Genomic DNA, 23,389 nt, shown 5'->3' on the forward strand with positions numbered 1-23,389 from the left:
GTCAGGTGTTATTGACAAAAGGGAGACAAATGCTTCACTGAGATACTGTGGACACAAGATACAACAAGAGTGAGCGTGCGTCCCATTGATTATTTTATTGATTCATTAATGCAGGCATGGGGCCCAACAGTAGTTACTTTACATAAAAATTAGGACTTCGTCAAGATCCAATTGTTGGAGCTGCACCTTACACAGTACATTGGGGGCAGACTTTGGTGGGGTGTTTGAGGACATATTGTTTTGAAATGTTGAGACCTTCAAAAAAGAAAATAAAATTGTCAAGGCACATTTATGGGGCTAGAGCTGATAAAAGATTCACATGATACCAAAGAAATGAAGGGTCTGATGAGGACACTGAACTCATTCAGTCATCATCAGACTTTGTCTTTGGGGACTTAAGAAACCTGGGGAGGGTTATAGTTCATAATTTTTGAAAAGTAACACACACTGGTTGTTTAATAAGGTGATTGCAGTATCTGTGATGCTTGAGGGTTTACTTGAGACAATTGATGAGAGACAATTTTCATTTATATAGCCTACTAGTTACTGGGATTCAAGACTGGTGCTGTCTTTGCCTTTTGGACAAGAACATACGTAAGATTTAGAGACTATTTTTTCCTGGCCTTTGGAAAAGGAGGGTTGCACTGGGTAGACTTAGACCTATGACAGCCCATATAATCACATATTTTTTTCCCTCAATAATGATGCATGTTTGTTCATGACTTACTTAGCCCCTGAAGAAATTCATTCTCCTTGTGCAACACTGTATGCCTTTTTTCCTGAATCAGATTCCGGTTTGTTGCCAAGTAAGAGAAAACAGAAATTAAAAAAAAACAAACAAAAAAACAAGTGCTGCAAAAGTAAAAATACATGAAAAATACGTGTGTTTAAAATGAAAAGTCAGTGTTCATGATGCACAAGAGACATTTTAGTCCGTGTAATGCAGGGGTGAGCTGTGGTCCTGACTGTTTCAAACAGGTGTCACGCAGCGGTCAGTGCAACTCACCGCGGACTTGACCGTCTGCCAGTGGGATCGCAAGTTGCCCCGTCGCTGACACACTCACTAACATGGACACTGCTCCAAACACAGAGCCTCTTCTGTGGTAGGTCGTTTCACCTGTGATTTGATTACGTTTGCTTATGTAGGTATTTGCTTATTATTTATCACTCAGTTTTAACTTCCGCCGAGTACCAAGCTACATGCTACTGAGTTTAGCTATTGAAGTGTAACTTTAAAGTGGCAATTAGCTAGTTAAGCTAATTAGTGGTTCTGTTAAAGCCTCTGTAACTCACGTGTTTGAGTTTTTTCTAGTTTTCTCTTTCAGTCTTGACATCTGAAACACAATACTGAGATGTTCTGTTCATAATATAAGATAAATGAGTTTGTAATACTGTGGTGGGTGGTTAAATTGGAACACTTAGTCATTTCACCCAAGGTAAAAAGTTATTATTCCGTGAACGTTAGCATTCTACAACAACAACATGTCCCATGAGCCTTAGCCATTGTTCCGCCGTCAAAGCCTTGTGGGAGCTGTAGTTTTTGGGTGCTAACAATATAATCATTTGAAATTGTACTGTACAGGTGGTAAATGCATCTTCTGTTTGGACGACTTATTGTAATTTTTATTCAACTGCTGTTTATTTATTTATGTCGTTCTACAACATAGCGTTGTACTACGAGATGCAAGTTGGTGCAACTTTATGCCACTCACAAAACAAAAATGTAAATGCATGATAATTATTTATTTATGGTTTAAGGTAGAGTGCGGAAGATGAATCGAGGAGTCTCACAGCCTTGAACATTTCACATTCAAAACATAGAAATACCTTGTAAAATAATATGCATTGTTATGGAAAAACGTAAATCAAAACATAAAGTATTTTTTTAAGTCCAAAAAGTAAAAGTACTAATTTTGCAGAAATACCCATTTATTTATTTATTATCTCCCTAATAAAAATTATAATATTTGCCTCTGAATTGTAGTGGAGTAGAGGTAAAAAGTAGAAGTAAAACGAATGAAGTAAAATGTAATACTGAAATATTCAAGCATCTCAAAATTGCTCTTAAGCACCGTATTTAACCAAATGTACTTAGTTACTTTTCATCACTGATCAGTTCGCAGCTCTGCCTCAGCAGCCTCTGCAGAGTGTGGGATGAGAGAGAGGATGTCACTGACCGGCAATAACCTACGTGCAGGGTGCGTCAGCACTAAACACATCCTGCAGCATTTCAGGGTTTGCGCATGGGTAGACTGGATCAGCTGGCCTCTGGTTGTCATGTGATGCTGTGGTGTGGTGGCTCTGCGTTTTCATCTCACACAGCAATTGGCTGAGCCTGATCTTTCTATTGAGCAGCGATGGTACACATTATTTTTTAAAGTCATTTGAGCATCTATACACGTGAGATATTTTCAGACTGAGCTTCAAAAATAAGCCACATTAAAATAAGAAAATCACCAAATAAAAACACCAGTTTAAATTGATGTCACATGCATTTACAGACCCTGTATTTAATTTTGAAGTGAGTGTGAAGTGCATGTATTTTTCTTTGATTTTTGAGTGGATCTTTTTTATTTATGTATTAACAGGCAATGGCAAATATATATACACAATTTTTTTCAGTTTATACCTTTTTTATTGAGTTGGATGTGTGTGCTTTCTGCTTCACCGACTTGCACTACTTGACCTATTGAACGGTGGAGGTGGGACTTTTGGGGAAGCTTGGGGAAACCTATGATCAAATCCACAAGTGAGACCGGGGTTTTTTTAACCTTTGGTGCTTCCTGACTAGTTGATAAATTATTTTTTTGTGCATATCGATGTCAGCTTGCTATCATTTGGAGTTACCCGCAGGTTAATGTGTTAAAATGAATCTTCATCTTCATTGCTGTGAACCTCCACTGACACTTCCTTTACAGGGACAGGCATGTGTACAAAGTGTCCTGACCTGTTTTTCACTCCTTTTTTTCATAGGTGTACGAAAAGCATGGTGCTTGCCAACAGCAAACCTTTCTATGTGATGAGCAGTTCTTTAAGTTCTGTTTCTCATCCTTCAGTTATTTCCTCTCTACAGCCGCTCTCTTTGTTTTAGTACCCTGAATATCAGTTCACAGCTCAAGAGAACAGGAAGTACAGGATTGGCAAGTCAAGCTGTGTGATTGGGCTGACAGCTTGATTTTTAACTCTCATGGTTAAATTTAGGTTTGCAGACAATGTAACCTTGAAGAAATCCAGTCTATCAGGAGAAGCTTCTTGGTTGCTCAGTGACTCACTGGTATATTCACTACAGCTGTCAGCAATGTTTTTATTTTGATGCTTTAGCATCCATTATATGATACTTTTTGCAGTAACTTTACTGAAGTTAGAGTAACAATACCACACTAAAATAAAAATACTCAATAACAAGCAAAAGTTCTACATTGATAATGCTAGTTCTTCTAGTATCAGAAGGACACATTATTACATTATTATTAGTTTTATAGTTGGTTGAGTAGGAGATAATTTTATACTACTTCATGTAAGCCATACCCCCAAATTGTTCAATTTAGTGTGATTCAGACAAGGAGAAGCAGCAAGTCTGCAGCCTCAAGCTGTTGCTTGAGAATTGACTGAAACGACTTGCCAAATAGTTGCTGATTAATTTTCTTTCTAGTTCTAGACTAGTTGATCATTCATCATTTCAGCTCTAACTTTATATACGTATGGGTAATTTAATCTGTAACAGCGCAACATATTTTATGAGCTCGTCATATGGATTGTGGATATGTAAAATAATAATTTGTAAAGTATAGTAGGTCACGTTGTTTCACATTAGAATTGTTGAGGAATAGGGTTAGTATAAAGTGGCATGAAGTGGACATACTATTATTAGTATGTTATTAATACAAGTACTTCAAATTTGTATTTAAGTACAATACTTGAGTAAATGTACTTATTTCCACCACTGCTATTTTGAAGATTTGGAGGAGGATGTAGAGCTGAAACAATTAGTCTATCAGTTGATTGGACTACAATTATTTTAATAATGGATTAACCCTTTGAGTCATTTTCCATTTTCCAGCTTCTCCAGTATGAGGATGTGCGGTTTTATATCATTATAAACAGACTACCATTTGGGTTTTGGGTTAAAATTGCTCTGGCAATTGCTCTTGACAAAACAGTTAGTAACTGAGAATATTATCTGCAGATGATTCGCTAAAGTAGCCCTAATGGGTAAACATTGTCTTAAAATTAAGGAAAAGAAGAAAGATAAATCTATAATATTTGTAGTAATGTAGGTCACAGGATGTGGGCGTCTTTGCAGTGTGTATAAGAATGATTTCAGTCAGTGGAAAGTCATAAAGTCCAGCCAGCACAGCTGCACTTGTAATCGTGCCTCAGAAAGCTTTGCATGCAGTTTGTCCGACAGTAACCCCAGCCGGCAGAGCTGCAACGTGTGTTTTCAGTGTGTGTGCAGGGGAGTATTGTGTGGGGGGATGGGTTTGAGTTTCATCGCATCATCTCTCTCGAGAATGTGTGTGTGTGTGTGTGTGTGTCCATACAGCCACTTCCCCCACCTTATTCATTTGGCTTGCGTGGCCTTATATGGAAAATGGATCTTGTGGTGTGAGCAGTTTTAGCCAATCAGGTTGCTTCGGTGGATTGCGGGGGGAGGGAGTGCGTCTGGAGGAAGCTGGCTGGCCCGTCTGGGTGGGGTTTTTAGGGGGTGGGACCAACCAAGCCGGCTTGTGTTTGAAAATGAATGATATGCTGCTCAACTCGTAGAAACAGTGGGCAGCTGTCGAATTTGTGTGTTTAGCGGCAAACTGAAGCCAGCGTTTACAGAAAAGGAAGAGGAAAAGAGGTTCAAGAGAAAACCTGTAATACAAACTGGGAAAAGAATTAGTTTCCAACAATGCAATGTGAGTATCTCCATTTACATTTCTGTCTCACGTAGCAGAGAATGAGACTTTTACTATCCAGCTTTCGCTTTGCACATCAGGGTTGATAAGAAACCTGTTGGTGATTATGTTGACAGGTTACGTGTCTCATGTATGATACTACAGATTTTATCTGAATTAATATCATTTAGTTCCTCAGGTTGAATGCTGTCGTCTGACTTCCCTGCTCATCATTTGTCTTAACCATTCCCTGACATTAATTCTATAGTTGTATTTACATGGAGTTCATTTTTAAGGCCGATTTGAGCACAGCTGTAGTTCGCAGTCATTTAATCTGTAAATTTAAAATGTATGGCTCAGTCACCTTCTCTGCAACATGTGCATAGCTGCTCGCGTGCAAAAGGGTGTAACCCAGCCAGCAGATCTGTGTGAATTTTGCTAGATGACAACCAACATTAAAGGGCTGCATTTAAAGCTTTGTCCCATTTAATTAAAACGTCAACATCAGCCTACAAATATTTGAAACTGCATCAGAAATGTTAAGCTCAACGTTGTAGCTGTACATGGAGGATGCTGAGGATTACGCCCGGTCATAAACTGCTGTTCTGGGTACTGTTGAGAGGCAGCAGCTGGCTGAGGGTGCGGATCATTCAGAGGATGTATTGGCAGAAAAACAATTCATCTCACTCGTGTTTGAGCGCCAGCATTACATTTAGACAGTTAAGTGGATGTGGATGTTATCTTGGACAAGGAGAGAGAGTGCATGAGAACAGAGAGACAAGACTATAGGGAGGGGTGGGGTTTGTGTGTTCTGTATGACAGTAGATTAACATAACTGAAGTTTGCAGACATAGTGGTATTGTGTTGGGAGAGTCCCTGGTTTGGTTTTAGGCGTTCATGTTTTTGGCTCAGTGATAGACGTTGAAGTGGTAGACCCTTCATTAACCAAAGATAATACTTGAAAGTGTTGTCTCTCCAACTGTTGCATTTTGTTCCCTCTCTGAATCGAACAGCTGGTGCAAGGCTGGACTCTGTTCTACTTTCATAATCCTCTCCTGATTGCAAATGAATGCAGTTGGAATAATGATGTCAGCTTGCGCAGTGCTCAATTCATCAGACAAATCATCCTGGGTATTAGATGGCACATGACAAGGAAGCTTGACACATGAAAAGATGCAAGGGAGCCTGTCTAACTATTTTGTTAAGCAATTCATGGTTTGAGGCACTTTTCAAACAAAAATGACAAACATTTGCTTGTTCCTGCTTTTCCGGTGTGAATTTTTGCTGTTTTTCTCTGTCTTATATAATTGTAAACTAAATATATTTTGGCTTTGGACTGCAGATCAAACAAAACAAGACATATGAAGGCGTCTCCTGGGGTTCTGGGAAATTGTCAGGCCATTTTTTGCATTTTATAGAGAAAACAGTTAATAGATCGCTAGTATCTATGCTGTATTTGATAGTAAATATAATAATTAGTTCCAGCTCTACTTCTCAAGAGACCATGGCTTTGCTGGAGGTTGCCAAGAAGTTCAAGTGAAGGAGAAGCCCACCTATTTATCTAATGGGCAATTGGTGATTTATTCATTTTTAACAGGGGGGGTGGCCCAATAGGAGCACCATCTCTCTGATGAATCTGAAAGTGAGAGTTGACCACACCAGGCAAGAGATTTTTATTTTTGGGCAAATCATGGATGACTAACTCAGTAAATCTTGATGACAAATGACTGCTGTGAGGCACCCATCACTGCCCGACAAGAATAAGAAGTGGGATGTCACACCAAAGCTAAACCAGAAGGGCTCAGGGACATGATCTAAAAGTGTTGGGTTCACATGATGAGAGCTCATCAGATCGAAATGCTTTGAAAGGAAGAAGGGGAAGTAAAAGGGGAGCAAGGAAGAAATAGCCCCTGGGCTTTTTCCAGTCTGATGTTTAATGCTGATTCATCCAGACTTAGAGGGTCCAAGTGACTGAACCTTTTCTCAAGTGTCACACCCCTCACCCGTCCCAATCCCCTGACCTCTGTGCACGAAGACAATGACAGAGCCTAAAGCAAAACAAAGGAGGGGGAATTTGAAAATGTCTGCCCAAGCCATACCCCAGTTCATCTCAACTTAATCTCTCCGGTGCTGCTGGAAACCCACGTCCACTTACAGCTGTGTCCTTGAGGAATCTGCAGCTGCATTAGAAGGAAGAGGCGAAAGAAAATGGAAGATTTGCATGCACCCAAGTGAGCAGCAGTGAGCTCACCCCTGTGGCGTTTGTGTCCTTGGCTGTGAGACCTTCAGGCCTCCGTAGGATTCAGTCACTAAGTCTCCTCGGGGTCAGCCGACTGCTTGCTACGTGACTGAAGAATGTTTTTAATGACAGTTTGAGGTGATGGCTGCCGATTCCTCAGAGTCCAGAATTACAGGACTGCTGTCATTGCAGTTCACACATGGAAGACTCCATTCTACCTGGGTTTTTTTGGAAGGTGTGGTTGGCAAATATGTGTCAAGCTCTTAACGAAAAATATTTTCGTTCCTGCTCTCTGACCTCCCTGGCGCCTGTTTCTTTCCACTTGTCCAAGCCCAATTGTCCCTTACAGCCCAGTCATGATAGGCTGCTTCCACAATAGGCAGATGAAGCGGCTGGTATGTGTTTTCAGCTCACTTAAATAAACAGGCCAGCAGCAGCTCAGACCTGTGATTTACCAAAGAGGGGTCGTGAATGAGAGGGAGCGTCATGGAGGTGTGGATTCCATGGTGGCCGAGTGGTGAAGGTATTGTTTAGGAGGCTTTGATGTGTTTCCTGTGATGAGGTAATGGCAAAGGCAGAAAAGGATTCTCCCTCCAACTCTTTTGAAACAGCACTGATCTCCTTTTACACACTATGACACCATGTAGTAAATGATGTGAGAGAGGAGAAAAAAAATCAGGCTGTCCTCCTTTTACACGTTTCAAAATCTGGTTTCTTTTAATTCATCAGATTTAGTTTTACTTACATGGCTTTCACTGGCAATCCACTGTTCACAGCTAGACAATGTTATCTGTGACATCTGTCCGCTTTGCCAGCTCGGCTCTGTATGTTCCTCACACTGTTGCCACACAACCAAATTTTTGTCAACAGAACAGTCATAGTATAGAAGAAGATGGTGTTTGGTTTAGCAGCTCATAAAGTCAGTTATGAAGCTTGATAACAGCAGGCACTGAATTTATCACCTGCCAAATTCAGGGTAAATATTGTCTGTGTGTCGAGTAAACATTTCAGGTGACCGGTGACTGTGACATGTAGGTTTTTCTGATGTTCATACAAGTTAGAAATCAATTTCTACTGTCTTGTACCAGTGGTTCAGTGTTTTTTATTCAAAGGCCTTCTACAAATGTTTCAGAAGTGGCTGTGCTGTGCTAAACACAGTTGTGGGCCTTTGAGGAACTGTCAGCATGTTATGCTTTTGTGCACATAAGGGTTCTTCCCTTCCCGTATCCATTCAGCAGAGGTCAGTCACATATTCATATAGAGGCCCATATGTGGCGATGAAAAGTAACCGGTTACACTCTGCACAAGAGCCGGAGAGGGGAGTGGATGTGTAACCGTAGCCCCAACTACAACTGCTAGAAAATCCAATGTGACCTGCTGCCAGCAGCACTCAGGCGTGAGTCTTGTGAGTACTCGTAGCTGCCGGCTGTCACATGTTGGTGTTACTCTCTCACAATTAGATCAGAGGAGCGACCCCTTTTCTTTTTTTTCTTTCTTTTCTTTCTTTAAGTGAAAAGGTATCTTCTCTAAACAGGCTTGAATCTTACTCTGAAAGTGTGTGTGTGTGTGGGGGGGGTGGTTGCCTTATCAAGAAAAAGGCACCCGGACCCGGATATAATGATCCGGAGGTGTAAATAAATGGTTGAATCCTATGATCCGTTACGTCAACATCTACAAGACTTTTTATTATTTTTAATATTTAGAACAGACAACTCTGAGACAATACTTTTTCTCAGAGGATGTGGATACATGCTACAAAGAAGACCCACCAATATTCAATAGACAAATGAGCAATTAACTGCAAAAAATGAACAAATGTTGCTGCTTATAAGTAACCCAATAGAGCTGAAACGATTATTAATAAGCAACTGTTTTGATTATCGATTAATCATGTCAGTATTTTTAAAGCACAAATTCCAACTGTTGTCTGATTGTAGCCACTATTTTGTGACGATTTGTTGTTTTATATCATTGCAAACGGAATATTTTGTTGATTGGACGAAGGAAGGCAAGACATCACCTTGGGCTTTCCAAAAGTTTAACGGGCATTTTTCACAATTTTTAACATTTTATTTAGACAAAACAAAACAATTAGTTTATTGAGAAGATAATTGTGGATTAATCAATAATGAAAACAATCGCTAGCTGCCACCTCAGTGAAATTGCTGAAGAAGGAGATGACAAATGAGATTTGGACATCATTAAAAAGGTCTAATCTCACACTCCTCATTCAGTCCTTGAGGACTTTGTTTTTCCCTAAAAGCAGATGTGTCCGATGCAAGTGATTGTCAACAATACAGTAGCTAACGAGCCCCTGTCACTCGTCTCTTTCAGTGACTGTGTGCGAACCCTCCGCCATGTCTGAAGCTGTGGTGATGGAGCCTCCCAGAGCAGACGGCCTCCTGGAGTCTTCCTGCGGCGGGGGAAACAGTGCGGCCTCCCTCGATGATGACATTGTGGATACAGCAAAGTATGTCCACACAAACACATCCAAAACAAATTCACACCACTGTTTCAGGGGTCTCATAATAATTTACATAAGAAGAACAAACACATTTTCTGCTCCATGATGGCAGCCAGCTAGTGTTCACATAATGATGCCACAACCTGTTGAACAACCTGTCTGTAAAAACAGAATGCAAACAGACTGTGTTTACCAACAACAGTTTAACAAAGTGTCCCTGAGCCCATGTAGTGACATCCTTTATGCAATCATGTGTCCACAAAGTGGTGAGCCTCGCTCCATCCTTGCTTGTGAGCGACTGAGCCTTTCCAGAATGCTCCTTTCTTACCCAATCATGATGCTACCACCTGTTACCAATCAACCTGTTTACCTGTGGAATGATCCAATCAGGAACAGCACTGAAGCTGATGAGGTCAAACATTTAATGTACTGTCTCCTTACTGTTTTTAATTGAGTAGATGTCAGAAAGGGTTAACAAATCATCACATTCTGTTTTACACAGTCCCAACTGTTTTTGTTATGGGGCTGTAATTGTGAAGTCTCATTGTGGAAAGGATTACATTCCTGTCAGTGAAATCAAAGTGGTTTGATCACTTTTGCCTTGCCCTTGAACATTTTATTTAATACTAATAATATAAACTTTACTTTGAAACTATCATTGTGTGTATTTACAAGATCTGCAGTTGAGATGAAAGCATAATAATATTTACAGGAGGATAATGAGCTTGACAGTGTGCTGGGAGTTTTCCCCATGTGGCTCAGTGCAGGGTCAAGTTTCTGTCTCTGGTTTTCCCCAAGGATGCGACAGTCGCTTTGGCAATCCACTCTCCCGCGTTGAATGACGTGTTTTTTTCCGTTCCTTTGCTGCAGTGAGTCTTCAGAGGAAGAGTCCACCGGGGAAAGGGATGAGGAGACCGGTGCACACAATGAAGTCACCTGCAGCGCTGCGACTACAGAGGTCCCCGCTGCACACGCCTCAAACACACAGACAGGTGAGGGCTGAAGAAAGGCCACCAGGTCGAGTGTGTTTACTTTTGCTTTGTCCCTCCCGAACATTTGTGCGGGCGGTGCAGATATACAGACACAAGCGGGCTATATTCTGATTTGGAGCCAGTCACTGTTGTTGGCTCGCCTTGCTGAAGTCAGCATTCATGAACTTTTTTGTTGAACTTCTTTCCTGAGGAAGTGGGTCAGATGCAAGTTCCCACATTCTTTGGCAGAACAATTTGGCTTTCCTTTTCCTGCCTTCAGTCTCCACTTTGACTTTCCTTCTTGTCTTAGTCACCGAAGGCAAAACTACACATACTTCTTTTTCCATGATATTTGATCATTTTAATGTTAAGTTTCGCTTTGATTATGAAATACGACTGACCCAGTTTCTTCTACATCTAGTACTGATAACCAGCTGTTTGTGTTTGTCATAAATCTGCCATCATTTAGTTCCTCTGTCTGCAATATGACACTGTCGTATACTGAGAATATCCTGCTGCATTGTTGGGTCAATGACACACGCTAATCAACAAGAACATCTACTGTTTATGACAACTCTAACTCTAACCATCTGTTTTATCGCTACGATCATTTTGGAGGCACCAATGCAATTTCTAAGGGCTCTAAATGCAGCAGCATCACTAAAATAGGTCCAGTTTAGTTACTTTATTTAAAAGTGAAACCAGAAGTTAGCACACTGAAAATGTTGCTGATAATCCCTCACTGTGCAGGAAACTGTGTGCCCACAACTACCACAGCGTGTTTGTTTAAGGTTGAACCAGGAGGTCGTTCTGTAAATTGAAACAGATGTTTCAGTTGACAGTTGGGCTTGTTATTTTACTGCTACTTACTCGGTTTGACTGAAATGACCGTTTGTTTTACAACCTGTATAAGGATCTCATTAATCATGTTCTTGACATCGTAGCAATCACTGCAATGTTTGTCTTTAACAAGAATTTAAGATCATTAAAGACGAGAAACTATGTTTTTTTATTCATCATAATAATGATAATTTATCATTATAATATAATTTATTGATAGAGTGCTTTTCAAGATACACTTTACATGTCAAATTAAATAAAAGAACGTAGAAAACTAAAAAGGTTAAATAACCTGTGAGGTTGGTATAACGCTGAGGTAATATTGACTGTACTGTTTCATAGGAACATGCATCCAGCTGACCTGAAGTAACAGCATTCATTTTGACATTACTGAGCCTGGCACTGTTCCCAAGGTCTCGCTCATTTGCTCAGAGGCCCATGTTTTTTGTAGCTTTAATGTAGTGCCAGACGAACAAATACAATGTGAGATATACAGGGTGTCTGTTGCAACTCACATAGATAATTGGGGAAATTCCAGCAGAAAGGTTAGTTCTGCTGGAAGTCTCGTGGAAAGAGGATCTGTCATTGATATCAGGTGGCAACCGTTTGCTTATTTTTCTGAATGTCTTCGTCACGTCTTCTAGCGAAAGCCCAGCGCCCGAACTCCCTGTCAGTGCCAGCAGCAGGAGAGCCCGGCCTGTGGACCTCACAGGGGGATGCAGAGGTAAAACTGAGGATGGGGGACTCTGGCCTGGCTGCGGAGACCCCTTTGACCATCAACCAGATGTTCACCTCAGCTGTGGAGCGCTTTGGCGACTACACAGCTCTGAGCTGGAAGGAGGCCGAGCAGCAGAAGAGCATGAACTACAGAGAATACTACCAGACCTGCCGCACCGCTGCCAAGAGCTTCCTCAAGGTACTTTTTCATCTTTTGAGTTATATCGTATAAATAGCAGTCACATATGAAAGGATCGAATCATCAAACAAAACTAAACATTGAAATATGTTGTTATAAGCTGGCGAATGAATCAATAATGAAAATAATTGTTAGTTGCAGCCGTAGCAGTTACAGTGACTGGTGTGGCTGGTGGCGTAGATTTTCTAATAGATCATGTCTCATATTCTACGTGTAAGTATATTATTTTAGATCTATCATTTGTTGCTTACACTGTCAGGTTAACTGGAAACCAAACCCAGAACAGCTCAACATTTCAATGCTGGAAAAGCTGAAGACGTGACGTTGTGCAATTAGAAGGCTTTCTCAGGGTAGTGTCATTTCGAAACATATGAATCTCACTTACTCAACGCCCTAAAAGTAAAGAGAGAAGTATCTGCGAAGTGTAATTCTCTTTTTCTAAAGAGAAAAGCACTTAAGGTTTTGTCCACCCTCAGCAACATTTCTACTTCAGTATCACAAGCTCTAAGATGTCTGTTTTCTTTTAAACAAAACCAAAGCAAAATCGACTTTTGTTGTCATTCTTTTTGAATCCTTGTGGTGGAAGGTTTGATTTCATGCCAGTCAGTCTAGACAACACACGCGAGGCACAAAGGAGTGGGGCTGAAATGTTAGTGAGGCAGCTCAGCCACTGAGCACAGGCCTCTGCTGTTCGTACAGGACAGAGCACGTTATTGTTTGTTGTGAAACCCAACGCAGTTAGTCAGCATGGAGACTCAGCAGAGGTCATGTGCACACACACACACACACACACACACACACACACACACACATGCTTCACATCTCTCTGTATCTTTGTACTTGTACATTCAAGCTGACCTGAACCTGAGACACCTGCACATGTCGACAGATGCAACGTGAGCTTTCTTTCTTTCTTTCTTTCTTTCTTTCTTTCTTTCTTTCTTTCTTTCTTTCTTTCTTTCTTTCTTTCTCTTTCTCTCTTCTCACATTCCCTGTCTTTGTCTCAAGTGCATACTGTCAAAAAGTCCCCAAAAGATTTAAAGATGAAATAAATAAATGAAAGAAAGCTAAAAAGAGAAAAGAGATTTATAATCAGCTAAATTATAAATGAAATGGTTGCGCAGGTGTCCCAATATTATCTCTCAGATTATTTAACAATGTGTTATTTCACTTATACTTAAAAAGCACGTTTTGTCTTTCTGCAGCTCGGCTTGCAGCGCTACCACGGCGTCGGCATCCTGGGCTTCAACTCCACAGAGTGGTTCATCTCTGACATTGGAGCCATTTTGGCAGGGTGAGTTACATCTTCCTCTCTGCATTCATTTGTTGTCTCTGTGGCTGTCGGTAATGAGCTCAGCGTTGCCTCACGCACAGTTTGATTGGCAGCCGTGTGTTTATGTGTGTTCGTACTGTAAGCGTGTCGTTCGTGCCTGAGTGGTGCCGTCCATGGCTTGAAATGCGAGTACACCCGAGCGCAACCTCGGTGTCATTCGGTTCAGCATGCAGCCTCTTAGCTCAAAGACATCTTGATTGATTACCGCACTATGCTAAACAGGAAGCTGATGAAGTACTTTACTTAAGTATAAATTTAATCATCTCATGACCCCTTAGATTTACAACTTGCTCCACCTCGAGCAGCTACAACAGTAAAATGTAGGATACACATTAATGCATTAGCCTTAACAATGTAATGATATGATGAATGATGAATGAATGAATGATGCAGGAATTTTATTTGTAATGGAATATTTATACATGGGTGTATTTGTACTTTTATTTAAGTGAAGGTTTTGAGCACTTCTTCCACTACCGATGAATTCCTGATCCCATGACAGCGATCACTGGCCTCTCTTCTATGGCGATTTAATATGATGCTTGGTGTGAACCAACAAAAATCAAACCCTGTGCTTTATTCAGCACTAAAGTAGACCAAGAAATTGACTCCATCTGACACAACAAAACCCCTTTTAATGAACAACCTAACCCATTAATTGGTCACAGCCAGATTTGCCTCAGCTGAGCCTCTTGCATCACCAAACATGTATTACATGACTTTTGGGTTTTTCATGCTGTTCAGCAGAATTGTGTATGCACTGCAGTTCTTCAAAGGCTAATAACCGGAGCGCAATGGGGAAAATGAGTTTGGTTATGCAGATGAGTACGCATACAAAAGTAACACACATGCTGCTACTGTTTGTGGATTCCCCACTCTCCCACGCCTAGTCTCTGCCGTCAGCTTGTCAAGCTGGTTCCGATGAGCCAAATCACAGGTTTAGTTGAGCAAACTCAGTAGTCGAGTCACGTTTGCTGGAAATCAAAACCAAAGACAGCTGAATCAAGTCGTGGTTGTCTCAGTTTCCATTAGAAGTGGGTGCTGGGTATTCTGATAAAATAATGCTGGTCGGTCAGGTATTCTTTAGAATGGAAATGGAGTGAATAAAGAAAGTTAGCGACACTGAAAAGCACAGAATTTAGAAAGTAGAGGGGGCAAAGGGGATATGACGCCATTGACAGGCAGCCAAATAAAACACATTAAATTACAAATCTCTCTGGGTTTGAACATTGTTGGAAACATTTGGGATAATGTAGTACACACCAACTCACCAAAATGTAAAGCTTTTTCACCTAAAGTCTCCTGCCGTTCAAGGTCAATGAAAACAGTGTAACTTAATGTGGAAAAAAATACACCCAGCACAGATAAATTGTAGGTCCGATCAAATGTTGTATCTGTAAATGTGGAAGAGTCTGATTTGTACTGTGTCTGTTGCAGTGGGTTTGCTGTGGGCATCTATACCACCAACTCTCCTGAGGCATGCCAGTATGTAGCAGAAAACTGCAGGGCTAATATCATTGTGGTGGAGAACCACAAACAGCTGCAGAAGATCCTTCAGGTGAGGATGAATAGAAATACTGTGGTCAACTATGAGCTGAAGATATGAATACAAATAAAGCTTACATGCCACATATCATGTAGAAAATCTCTCCTCTAAATGCTGACTGTTTATGGTGTATTCTACATGTTAATCTTGACAGTATAGTGCTTTGGCAGTTAGTATGCAAGAAATCAATGCACCATTTACACTTACCAGGAAATGAAATGATACTTAAGTATGTCGCTGCTGATTAAACTGAAACAGGCCACACAATTTTGTTACAGTGCTTGTGTTATCTGTCTATCACAAAATACTTTAAACTATTTATATCTATATTTGTTTATGCACAAGTCTCCTTGTCGACTATTGCCTGCAGTCATTAGATTGTATTCTGTTTGTTCACAGGTTGAAGACAAGCTGCCACACCTGAAAGCCATTATCCAGTACAAAGATGCACTAAAAGAGAAGAGACCAAATCTGTACACAGTAAGTACACAATCTGCATATGAGGAACATGAAAAGATTGATTCGTTTAGTTCAAAAGCATCATCTGAGTGACTTTGTTTGTGTGCCGCAGTGGGCCGAGTTCATGGAGCTCGGACGTGACGAGCCCGACGAACCCCTCGACGCCATCATCTCCAGCCAGAAGCCCAACCAATGCTGCACGCTCATTTACACCTCAGGAACCACAGGGCAGCCCAAAGGAGTCATGCTCAGTCACGATAATGTAAGTTCCATGAGCGTGTAGTGAAGTGTCACATGTTTGGCTCCTGACACTGACAGCAGAAACACACTCCTGTTATTTAAAGGGAGAATGGCGCAGATGCAGCCGACAGCTTAAAGCACTGCTTGAAGGCAGGTTTCTACACAGATGTGATCGAAGACACAACATGAGTGTCATCAGTGTGTGTTCAAGACGACAGTGAGTGACGATCTGTGATTGTTAAACCACAGACTCAACTTGCCTTTCTGACTGTTTGAGACAGCGAAAACTTGTTTTCAGACACGTTTTATACTCGTCAAAGCATTGTCACTGATGGTCACTGTTTATCTATCACAAAAATGTCTTCATATGTCCTGTTTGTATGTCCTTTTCACTATGCATGCCTCAAGAACTGGCCCGGGGGCATAAATAAAGTATTTGCGCCTCGGCGCTTTCGACAGTGGCCGGAGGCATTCATGTTTTCAGGTCGTCCATCTGCATGTCCCATTCTCTTGAACACGATATCTCTGGAACACCTTGAGGGAATTTGTTCAAATTTTGCACGTATGTGTATTTGGACACAAGGATGACATCATTAAATTTAGGCGGCCAAAGGTCACTGTCACCTCACAAAACATATTTTTGGCAATAATAAGAATCCAAACACTAATTATGACAAAGTTTCCTGCAAATGTCTCACAGGATAAGATGACGAAGTGCTGATGTTTCATATCCAAAAGATCAAAGGTCAACTTCAGTGTGACATCACAATGTTCTGTTTTTCTGGTCATTATTCAGCACCATAACTCAGGAACAGAAGGCAGATTGTGACCATATTTGACATTTGGTCAGATGCTGAATTGGTGACACTGATCTTGGGTGTCCACCTTAAAACTGTTCTGATTGTAGAGATCTTCTGTGCTGCCGGTTGAAGATGTGCAGGAAACATCCACATTTTAGATTTTGTAGCTTCTTTGCAGCAACATCCATATTTGAAGCATTGCAGTCCACCACAGGCTCATTGGTTCTGCTGACATTGAGCTTCAGGTGATTGCTGATAGCTCTCTATCAGTCCTCTGGACTCCTCACCCTACATGTCAATATAGTGACAACTTCCATTTCACCAAAAAATACACGTAGTACCTTTTAATCAATTCCTTCGGAGTCTGACTACGTATATTATACGAGTCTGGACAGACATCGATATAAACCCTGACTTGACTGGTTGGTGGAGGCAGACACTCATGAGGTGGTGATTCTAGTATTGAATTCACCATTGTTTCTGTGCAATTCTCTGTACCTTATTTAAAAAATGTCTCTCTCCTTCCCCTCAGCTTACATGGACTGCGCTCTCCACCAGCCGTCATGTACACCTGACAGACGCCACTCAGGCTCAGGAGGTGGTGGTCAGCTACCTGCCGCTCAGCCACATCGCTGCTCAGATGGTCGACATCTGGGTCACCATGAAGGTCGGAGGGGTGACACACTTCGCTCAGCCAGATGCACTGAAGGTGAGATTCATCAGTTGTGTTAATATGTGGTGAATGCTGCACAAACACATGAACACTCCAAATAAATGGACAGTTATTTACTCCAGGGATTTGAGATGAATATTCAAATATTACACATTGTTTTCATAAAAGGAAAACACACAATCGGACAACAAATTGAATGAAAACCAGCACGTCTACAGCTTTAACAATAACATAAAAACATTAAGAACAATGACAGCAAACGTGTACAGGAATTAATAAATAGCAAACGATACAAATAAGTGAAATAAAAAACGCAGTTCTGCGATTATCCCACGTAAAAAGCCAGATTCATTTCTTTTGAAAAATAGGAATCCAGTTCTCTCCTCCGAGATCAATTCATCGTTCAGGGCCATAAAAACAGAGAGGATCAGTTCTGTGGCTCATAACGAAGCTTTGGGCATCAAAAACTTCTTTGATCCTTGAGCTCTCCACCAATCATGTGCATATTCCATGACGTGCCCTTTCACAGGAATTACTAGATTTAATCTGCAGTGTAAAAAAAATCTGGCTTGCTGTCCTGCTGCCCAACAGGCAGCCTTCGCGCTTTTTTCTTCATTTTGCCCTCATCATTCTCACATGTTGCTTTACACATATTAAGTGTGTAATGCAGTTAGGAGAGAATCACCAAGAGTTCCAGTGAAAGTGAGAGGGATATCCTGAGGGTGGACACATGAGCATGTTACCAAAATCTCTGCCTCACGTTGTAGTAGCAGTGTTTCTGCTCCTTTCCTCTCCATGTGAGCTGTAAAGTGCATGTGATATTTGTGCTTGAAGTTACGCTGTCTTCTATCAGGGCTCTCTGGTAAACACCTTGAAGGAGGTGCGTCCCACAGCCTTCATGGGCGTCCCACGTGTCTGGGAGAAGATGCAGGAGAAGATGAAGTCTGTCGGAGCCAAGTCTTCGACTGTGCGCAGGAAGGTGGCTGCCTGGGCCAAAGATGTCGGCCTGCAGACTAATCTGACCAAGATGGCTCAGTATGTACCCGTTATGAAATGGCAGCTTTATTTAGACGTGGTAGAATCATTCCTCGTTCCTGTTTCGTTTTTACTGAAGTACTTTTTTAGTACTTCCCTCTGACATGAGACCAGTGATTGTAGGAATATTGTCAATGCTTTTATGCGTAGAGGCAAGCAGAGACACTGTCTATCTGATGCTGGGTTTATATTAGCCTGTTGAGGTCATATAAGCAATGGGACTAAGACTCTACAGCCATGCCAGTGGCTCTCTGAGGATGTGCTTAATGCTAATGTCGCCATGCTGACACGCTTACAATGGCAGTGCTAACATGCTGATGATCACTATCTTCATTTAGCACGTTAGCATGCTAACATTTGCTAATTAGTACTGAACAAAACGTCTGAGGCTGCTAGTTTTGCAGGAATTCAATCTGATAATGGCACTAGTCATAAAGTTAAGGATCACCAAAGTTCTCAAAAGTAATCCTGTGAGGAACATAAATGTACATAAAGGTCAGGGGATTACCACAGCCAGAAGGAATCATCCTCTGGGGTCCATGTATTTCTGTATAAAGTAGCGTGGCTCAAATCGCTCAAATTTGCCATTTTTTTGTCTCTCCTCAGAAACGGCCGCACACCATTCAGCTATCACATAGCCAAAAAGCTTGTGTTCAAAAAGGTGCGTAAGGCCTTGGGCCTGGACCGCTGCAACAAGTGCTACACAGGCGCTGCTCCCATCACCAAAGATACCCTGGAGTTCTTCCTCAGCCTGGACATTCCTCTGTACGAGCTGTACGGCATGAGCGAGAGCACCGGACCTCACACCATCTCCATCCCTGAAGCTTTCAAACTCACCAGGTACATTTCTGTTCTTGCTTCAACTCGATTTGGTCCAAATTTCCTCGCACTGACAAATCGGAGCCAAGTCAAAACACGTGCGTAGCGGTGAATTTGAAATACGCTGTTTTGTCCTGTAGCTGTGGTAAAGAGATCCCAGGGTGCAAGACGAAGCTCCACAACCCGGACGAGGAGGGAAATGGCGAGATCTGCTTCTGGGGGCGTCACGTCTTCATGGGTTACCTCAACATGCCCGATAAGACGGAGGAGGCTCTCGATGCAGAGGGCTGGCTGCACTCAGGTGACCTGGGCAAACACGACAATAAAGGATTCCTCTTCATCACCGGAAGAATTAAAGGTACTTATTCTATATTCCTTGTAGAGCTAGATGAGACTCAAACAGGTGCATCTATGGATCTAGGAGAGCCTCCGCAAATATGGATTCAGTGTCCCGTCAGAGGTTATTGAATCTTTGTAAGCCTCAGGACATCTCAATTAAACCTGTGTGTTACCTAACCCGTCTGTCCTTGCTTTGATTTCAGAGCTGATCATCACAGCAGGAGGTGAAAACATCCCTCCGGTTCCCATCGAGGATGCGGTGAAAGAGGCCGTGCCGCTGATTAGTAATGCCATGCTGATCGGAGACAAGAGAAAGTTTCTGTCTATGCTGCTCACCATTAAAGTAAGTCTGCAGTGATTACAGAAACTGTACATAACACAGAGACTAACAGAGTGAGGGTCTCAGATGGAGGCTGAAGATGTAACAGCACTGTGTCTGAGATGTGTTTTTCAAAACAGGACCGGCCCTGAGCTTTGTAAACATCCTATCTTTATAGGTGTTTATCTAATCTCAGAAAGAGATCATCTGACAAATGATAGCAGCAGGGGCGGCAGTAAAAAGAGAAGCACCAGCTTCTTAGACAGCGCTATTCAGGTGCTGCCATCTAGTGGCCTTTGAAGAAAACTGCAAGTTGATGTAGACAGATTCAAATTCCACATTTGAAATGTATTTAATACTTAAAGCTGTATGGAAGAGAAGAAAATCCAAATATTAGGCAGTAAAATTAAACTTTTCAAAATGTCTTTCTCTCCAGTGTCAGGTAAACGCAGAGTCAGGCGATCCAGAGGATGAGCTGACACCAGAAGCTGTTGAGTTCTGCCGGAGGCTGGGCAGCAACGCCACACACGTCTCTGAGATCGCCGGCGGCCGAGACCGGGCCGTCCACGCTGCCATTCAGGAGGGAATCAACAGAGTCAACGAGAAGGCAACCTCCAACGCTCAGCGCATTCAAAAGTGGATCGTTCTGGATCGGGATTTCTCCGTTACAGGAGGAGAGCTCGGTGAGTGGGATGGGATGGCAGGGTGTGCCGATGAGGGGATCTTTACTTTGCAGGTAGGAGAGTGCAGTTGACCCTGTAATTTGATAAATGTAAAGCCTGCACTGTGTGGAATTCACAGTGAAGAGGCCGATGCTCGAAATACTCTTCCTGCGTCTCTTAAGTGTCACATAGTGCATGTGTGTGGGTTGTGAGCAGTTTGATCAAAGATTTGTCACTTGAATAATTTATCATGGAGTGGTAAAAATGTTAGAGCTCAAACCATCGGTTGATAGAAACTTAATCGGCAATTATTTTGTTAAGTGAGTCATCATTTCAGTCATTTTTCAACCAGAAAGACTAAACTTTCACTGATTAGCGGCTCTCAAATGTGAAGACTTTCTGCTTCTCATATATGATCGCACACGGAATATCTTGGACTGTTAATTGTACAAGACAAGCTATTTGAATAAGTCACGTTCGGCTCTGGGAAATTACAGCCGACATTTTTCACAGTTTCTTGGCCCTTATAGACAAAACAATGAATCTGCCAATAATCATCAGATTAAATTTATAAAAAAAAAGACCATTGCTGCTTTAAAAACTAAACCTCATTACAAAAACAATTACATAAAAATACCTGAAAAAGCAAACCAAATTTTCTCGAGCAAAACTTTTTCTTGTCTTTTCCAAGTATGCAGAGGAACCAACAAAAGTAAACAAGAATGTGCTGATCCTTTTTCACATGTACTCAACTGAAAACAGTACAAAGACAATGTTGGAGCTCATCAGCTTCATTGATTTTTGTAAATATCTGCTTATTCTGAACTTAACACGTTTCAAACAAGTTGGGACAGGAGCAACAAAAGACTGGGAAAGTTGTGGAACGCTCCAAAAACACCTGTTTGGATCATTCCACAGGTAAACAGGTTGGTTGGTAACAGGTGATAGTATCATGACTGGGTATGAAAGGAGCTTCCTGGAAAGGCTCAGTCGAGTCCCAACTTTTTTGAATCAGCGTTGTGCAATATTGTTGAGTGGAGTTGAGGTGATTTCCACGGGAAAAAGCAGCTGGGTCTAGACTAAACCCTGGGTGCAGTTTAAACTACTGCTTCTGGAGTCAAAGCATTGGGTTTAGGAGGCCATGTGATTCTTCTTTTTTTTTCTAGAGGTTTCTAAAATCATAAACTGCAGCTGAGCTCATGACGCAGCAACAACACCAATATGTTGCATAGCTGAGTTTGGTTTGTTAGCGTTTAACTGTATGAATTCTCGACTCCACAGGCCCGACCATGAAACTGAAGCGGCCGGTGGTGGTGAAGATGTACAAAGACCAGATCGAGAACTTTTACAAAGAGCTGGCAACTCCAACGACCCCCGACAACCCTCTGCCTCCCAAATAGAGCTGCTCTTCCACCTGCAGGGAGATCCAGACTGCCTCCACCTCATTTATCCACCCTCTCCCTCCTGCATTCTTCTCTTGTGAAACTCTTTTCATTGCCTTAAGTTTTGGTCGTTCTGTCTTGTTTACATTTGTGGGTGTTGTACAAGAGGAAAGCAAAAATAAGAAGCCATTGTAAAATAGCTTTATGATTTTGAATTCAACTATTTATTTGGACGATCTGACAGATGAAGTAGCTGCAGCTGTACGTAAGAAAAGTTGTTTATTGCACTGCTTTACTTGAGATAAAGAGACGGAGAATCCAAAAAAAAATAGATGTTTGTGAAGGAATAACTTGTGTTTTTTGAACATGTTCTTTATTTATTTTTGGTTTTGCCAAAGTGTAGGTGGGCCAAATGAGCTTCAAATGAAGAAATGTGTGTAGAAAAGACCTCATGTGAAATTCAGCAATCATATCCAACGTTCACTGGCCTTTAACATGTACTTGGTGGTTTTTGCTTGTCTTTGAAAGCCTGCTTTCAAAGAAAATTATCATTTCTAAGCATCCAAATATTGTGTTTCAAACTGTAAAAACACGTCATTGAAGCCATATCTATTGCCTTTTGTAACTGTAATGTCGACCATTGTTGTGTATGCCTACACACCTGCCTGGTCCTGTTGAAATGATTTCCAGCAGTCCTTCTGTGTGTAGACCTGCTGTGATTTTGTGTTATAATGTAAATATGTCTTGCCTACATCATCATCATCTTTCATTTGTCTTTATTTGATTTCATTTTGTAGTTGATTTATTCAGCAGCCCGGAAATCTCATATTTCTCTTTTTTTTTTTGCACTCAAACATGGAAGAAGTGTAACAGGAATGGAAAATGTATATAAGTTAGATTATATGTAGGTTTATGGCAAATATATCAACTACTTTAGAGGTGTCTGTAGTGGTCTGTTTCTATCTTTTATGCATCACACATAGAAATGCTCTCCAAGATCTGGTGACCCCGCCTTTCGCCTCCTTTATGACGTTTCACACATCTTCAAAATAAAACATTTTGAGCAAGTAAAAGAAGCTGTTGCAGTCCAAAGAGCCGATCTTGTAAATAAGCATACCATGGCGTAGCCATTTGTAGCACTCACAGTTCAAAGTGAAGGTTTGCCAGACGTGGTTCTCTCAAAGTGACTGAAGTTCAGGTTAAACAAAATGGCAATTTTGACGTGTGTGTGTGTGTATGAAGTTAACTAAGGAAATGATGGTGATTCCGTGTGTCAGGGCGCCTGAGAGCCTTGCTGCCTTCTGTTTGTACAGCATCGTGAAGCTTATAATCTCCATTCAACACATCAAGTTAAATCTTGGAGCAGGTTTTGTATCTAAGTACTAGAGCATGATATCAATGACGGTTTAATTACAACACTTTATTATGAAGGACTATTCTGCTGAGATGTTATTCTGCAAAAACCTCAAACA

The 23,389-nt window shown here is 41.4% G+C and overlaps 1 protein-coding gene across 1 annotated transcript; it reads left to right on the forward strand.

Annotated features, from left to right (window-relative positions):
* Nucleotides 1-4,744: 4,744 nt before the first annotated feature.
* acsbg2 (acyl-CoA synthetase bubblegum family member 2) lies at nucleotides 4,745-23,359 on the forward strand. The gene is made up of 15 exons (XM_041935029.1): nucleotides 4,745-4,901; nucleotides 9,454-9,589; nucleotides 10,454-10,575; nucleotides 12,039-12,310; nucleotides 13,516-13,604; nucleotides 15,081-15,201; nucleotides 15,589-15,669; nucleotides 15,761-15,910; nucleotides 17,221-17,397; nucleotides 18,215-18,396; nucleotides 19,003-19,236; nucleotides 19,356-19,573; nucleotides 19,758-19,897; nucleotides 20,310-20,556; nucleotides 21,817-23,359. Exons 1-15 carry the CDS (start codon nucleotides 4,895-4,897, stop codon nucleotides 21,933-21,935), a joined length of 2,295 nt encoding a protein of 764 aa, XP_041790963.1. The 5' UTR covers nucleotides 4,745-4,894; the 3' UTR covers nucleotides 21,936-23,359.
* Nucleotides 23,360-23,389: the final 30 nt, after the last annotated feature.

The sequence above is a fragment of the Chelmon rostratus genome, chromosome 4 (assembly GCF_017976325.1).
Source record: "Chelmon rostratus isolate fCheRos1 chromosome 4, fCheRos1.pri, whole genome shotgun sequence".
NCBI lineage: Eukaryota > Metazoa > Chordata > Actinopteri > Chaetodontiformes > Chaetodontidae > Chelmon > Chelmon rostratus.

What these genes read in the sequence shown, in the direction of transcription:
- acsbg2 (XM_041935029.1), top strand. An exon ending in GAAGCTTTCAAACTCACCAG is followed by an intron (nt 19,237 to 19,355) that starts GTACATTTCTGT and finishes TTTGTCCTGTAG; the next exon opens with CTGTGGTAAAGAGATCCCAG. An exon ending in CTATGCTGCTCACCATTAAA is followed by an intron (nt 19,898 to 20,309) that starts GTAAGTCTGCAG and finishes CTTTCTCTCCAG; the next exon opens with TGTCAGGTAAACGCAGAGTC.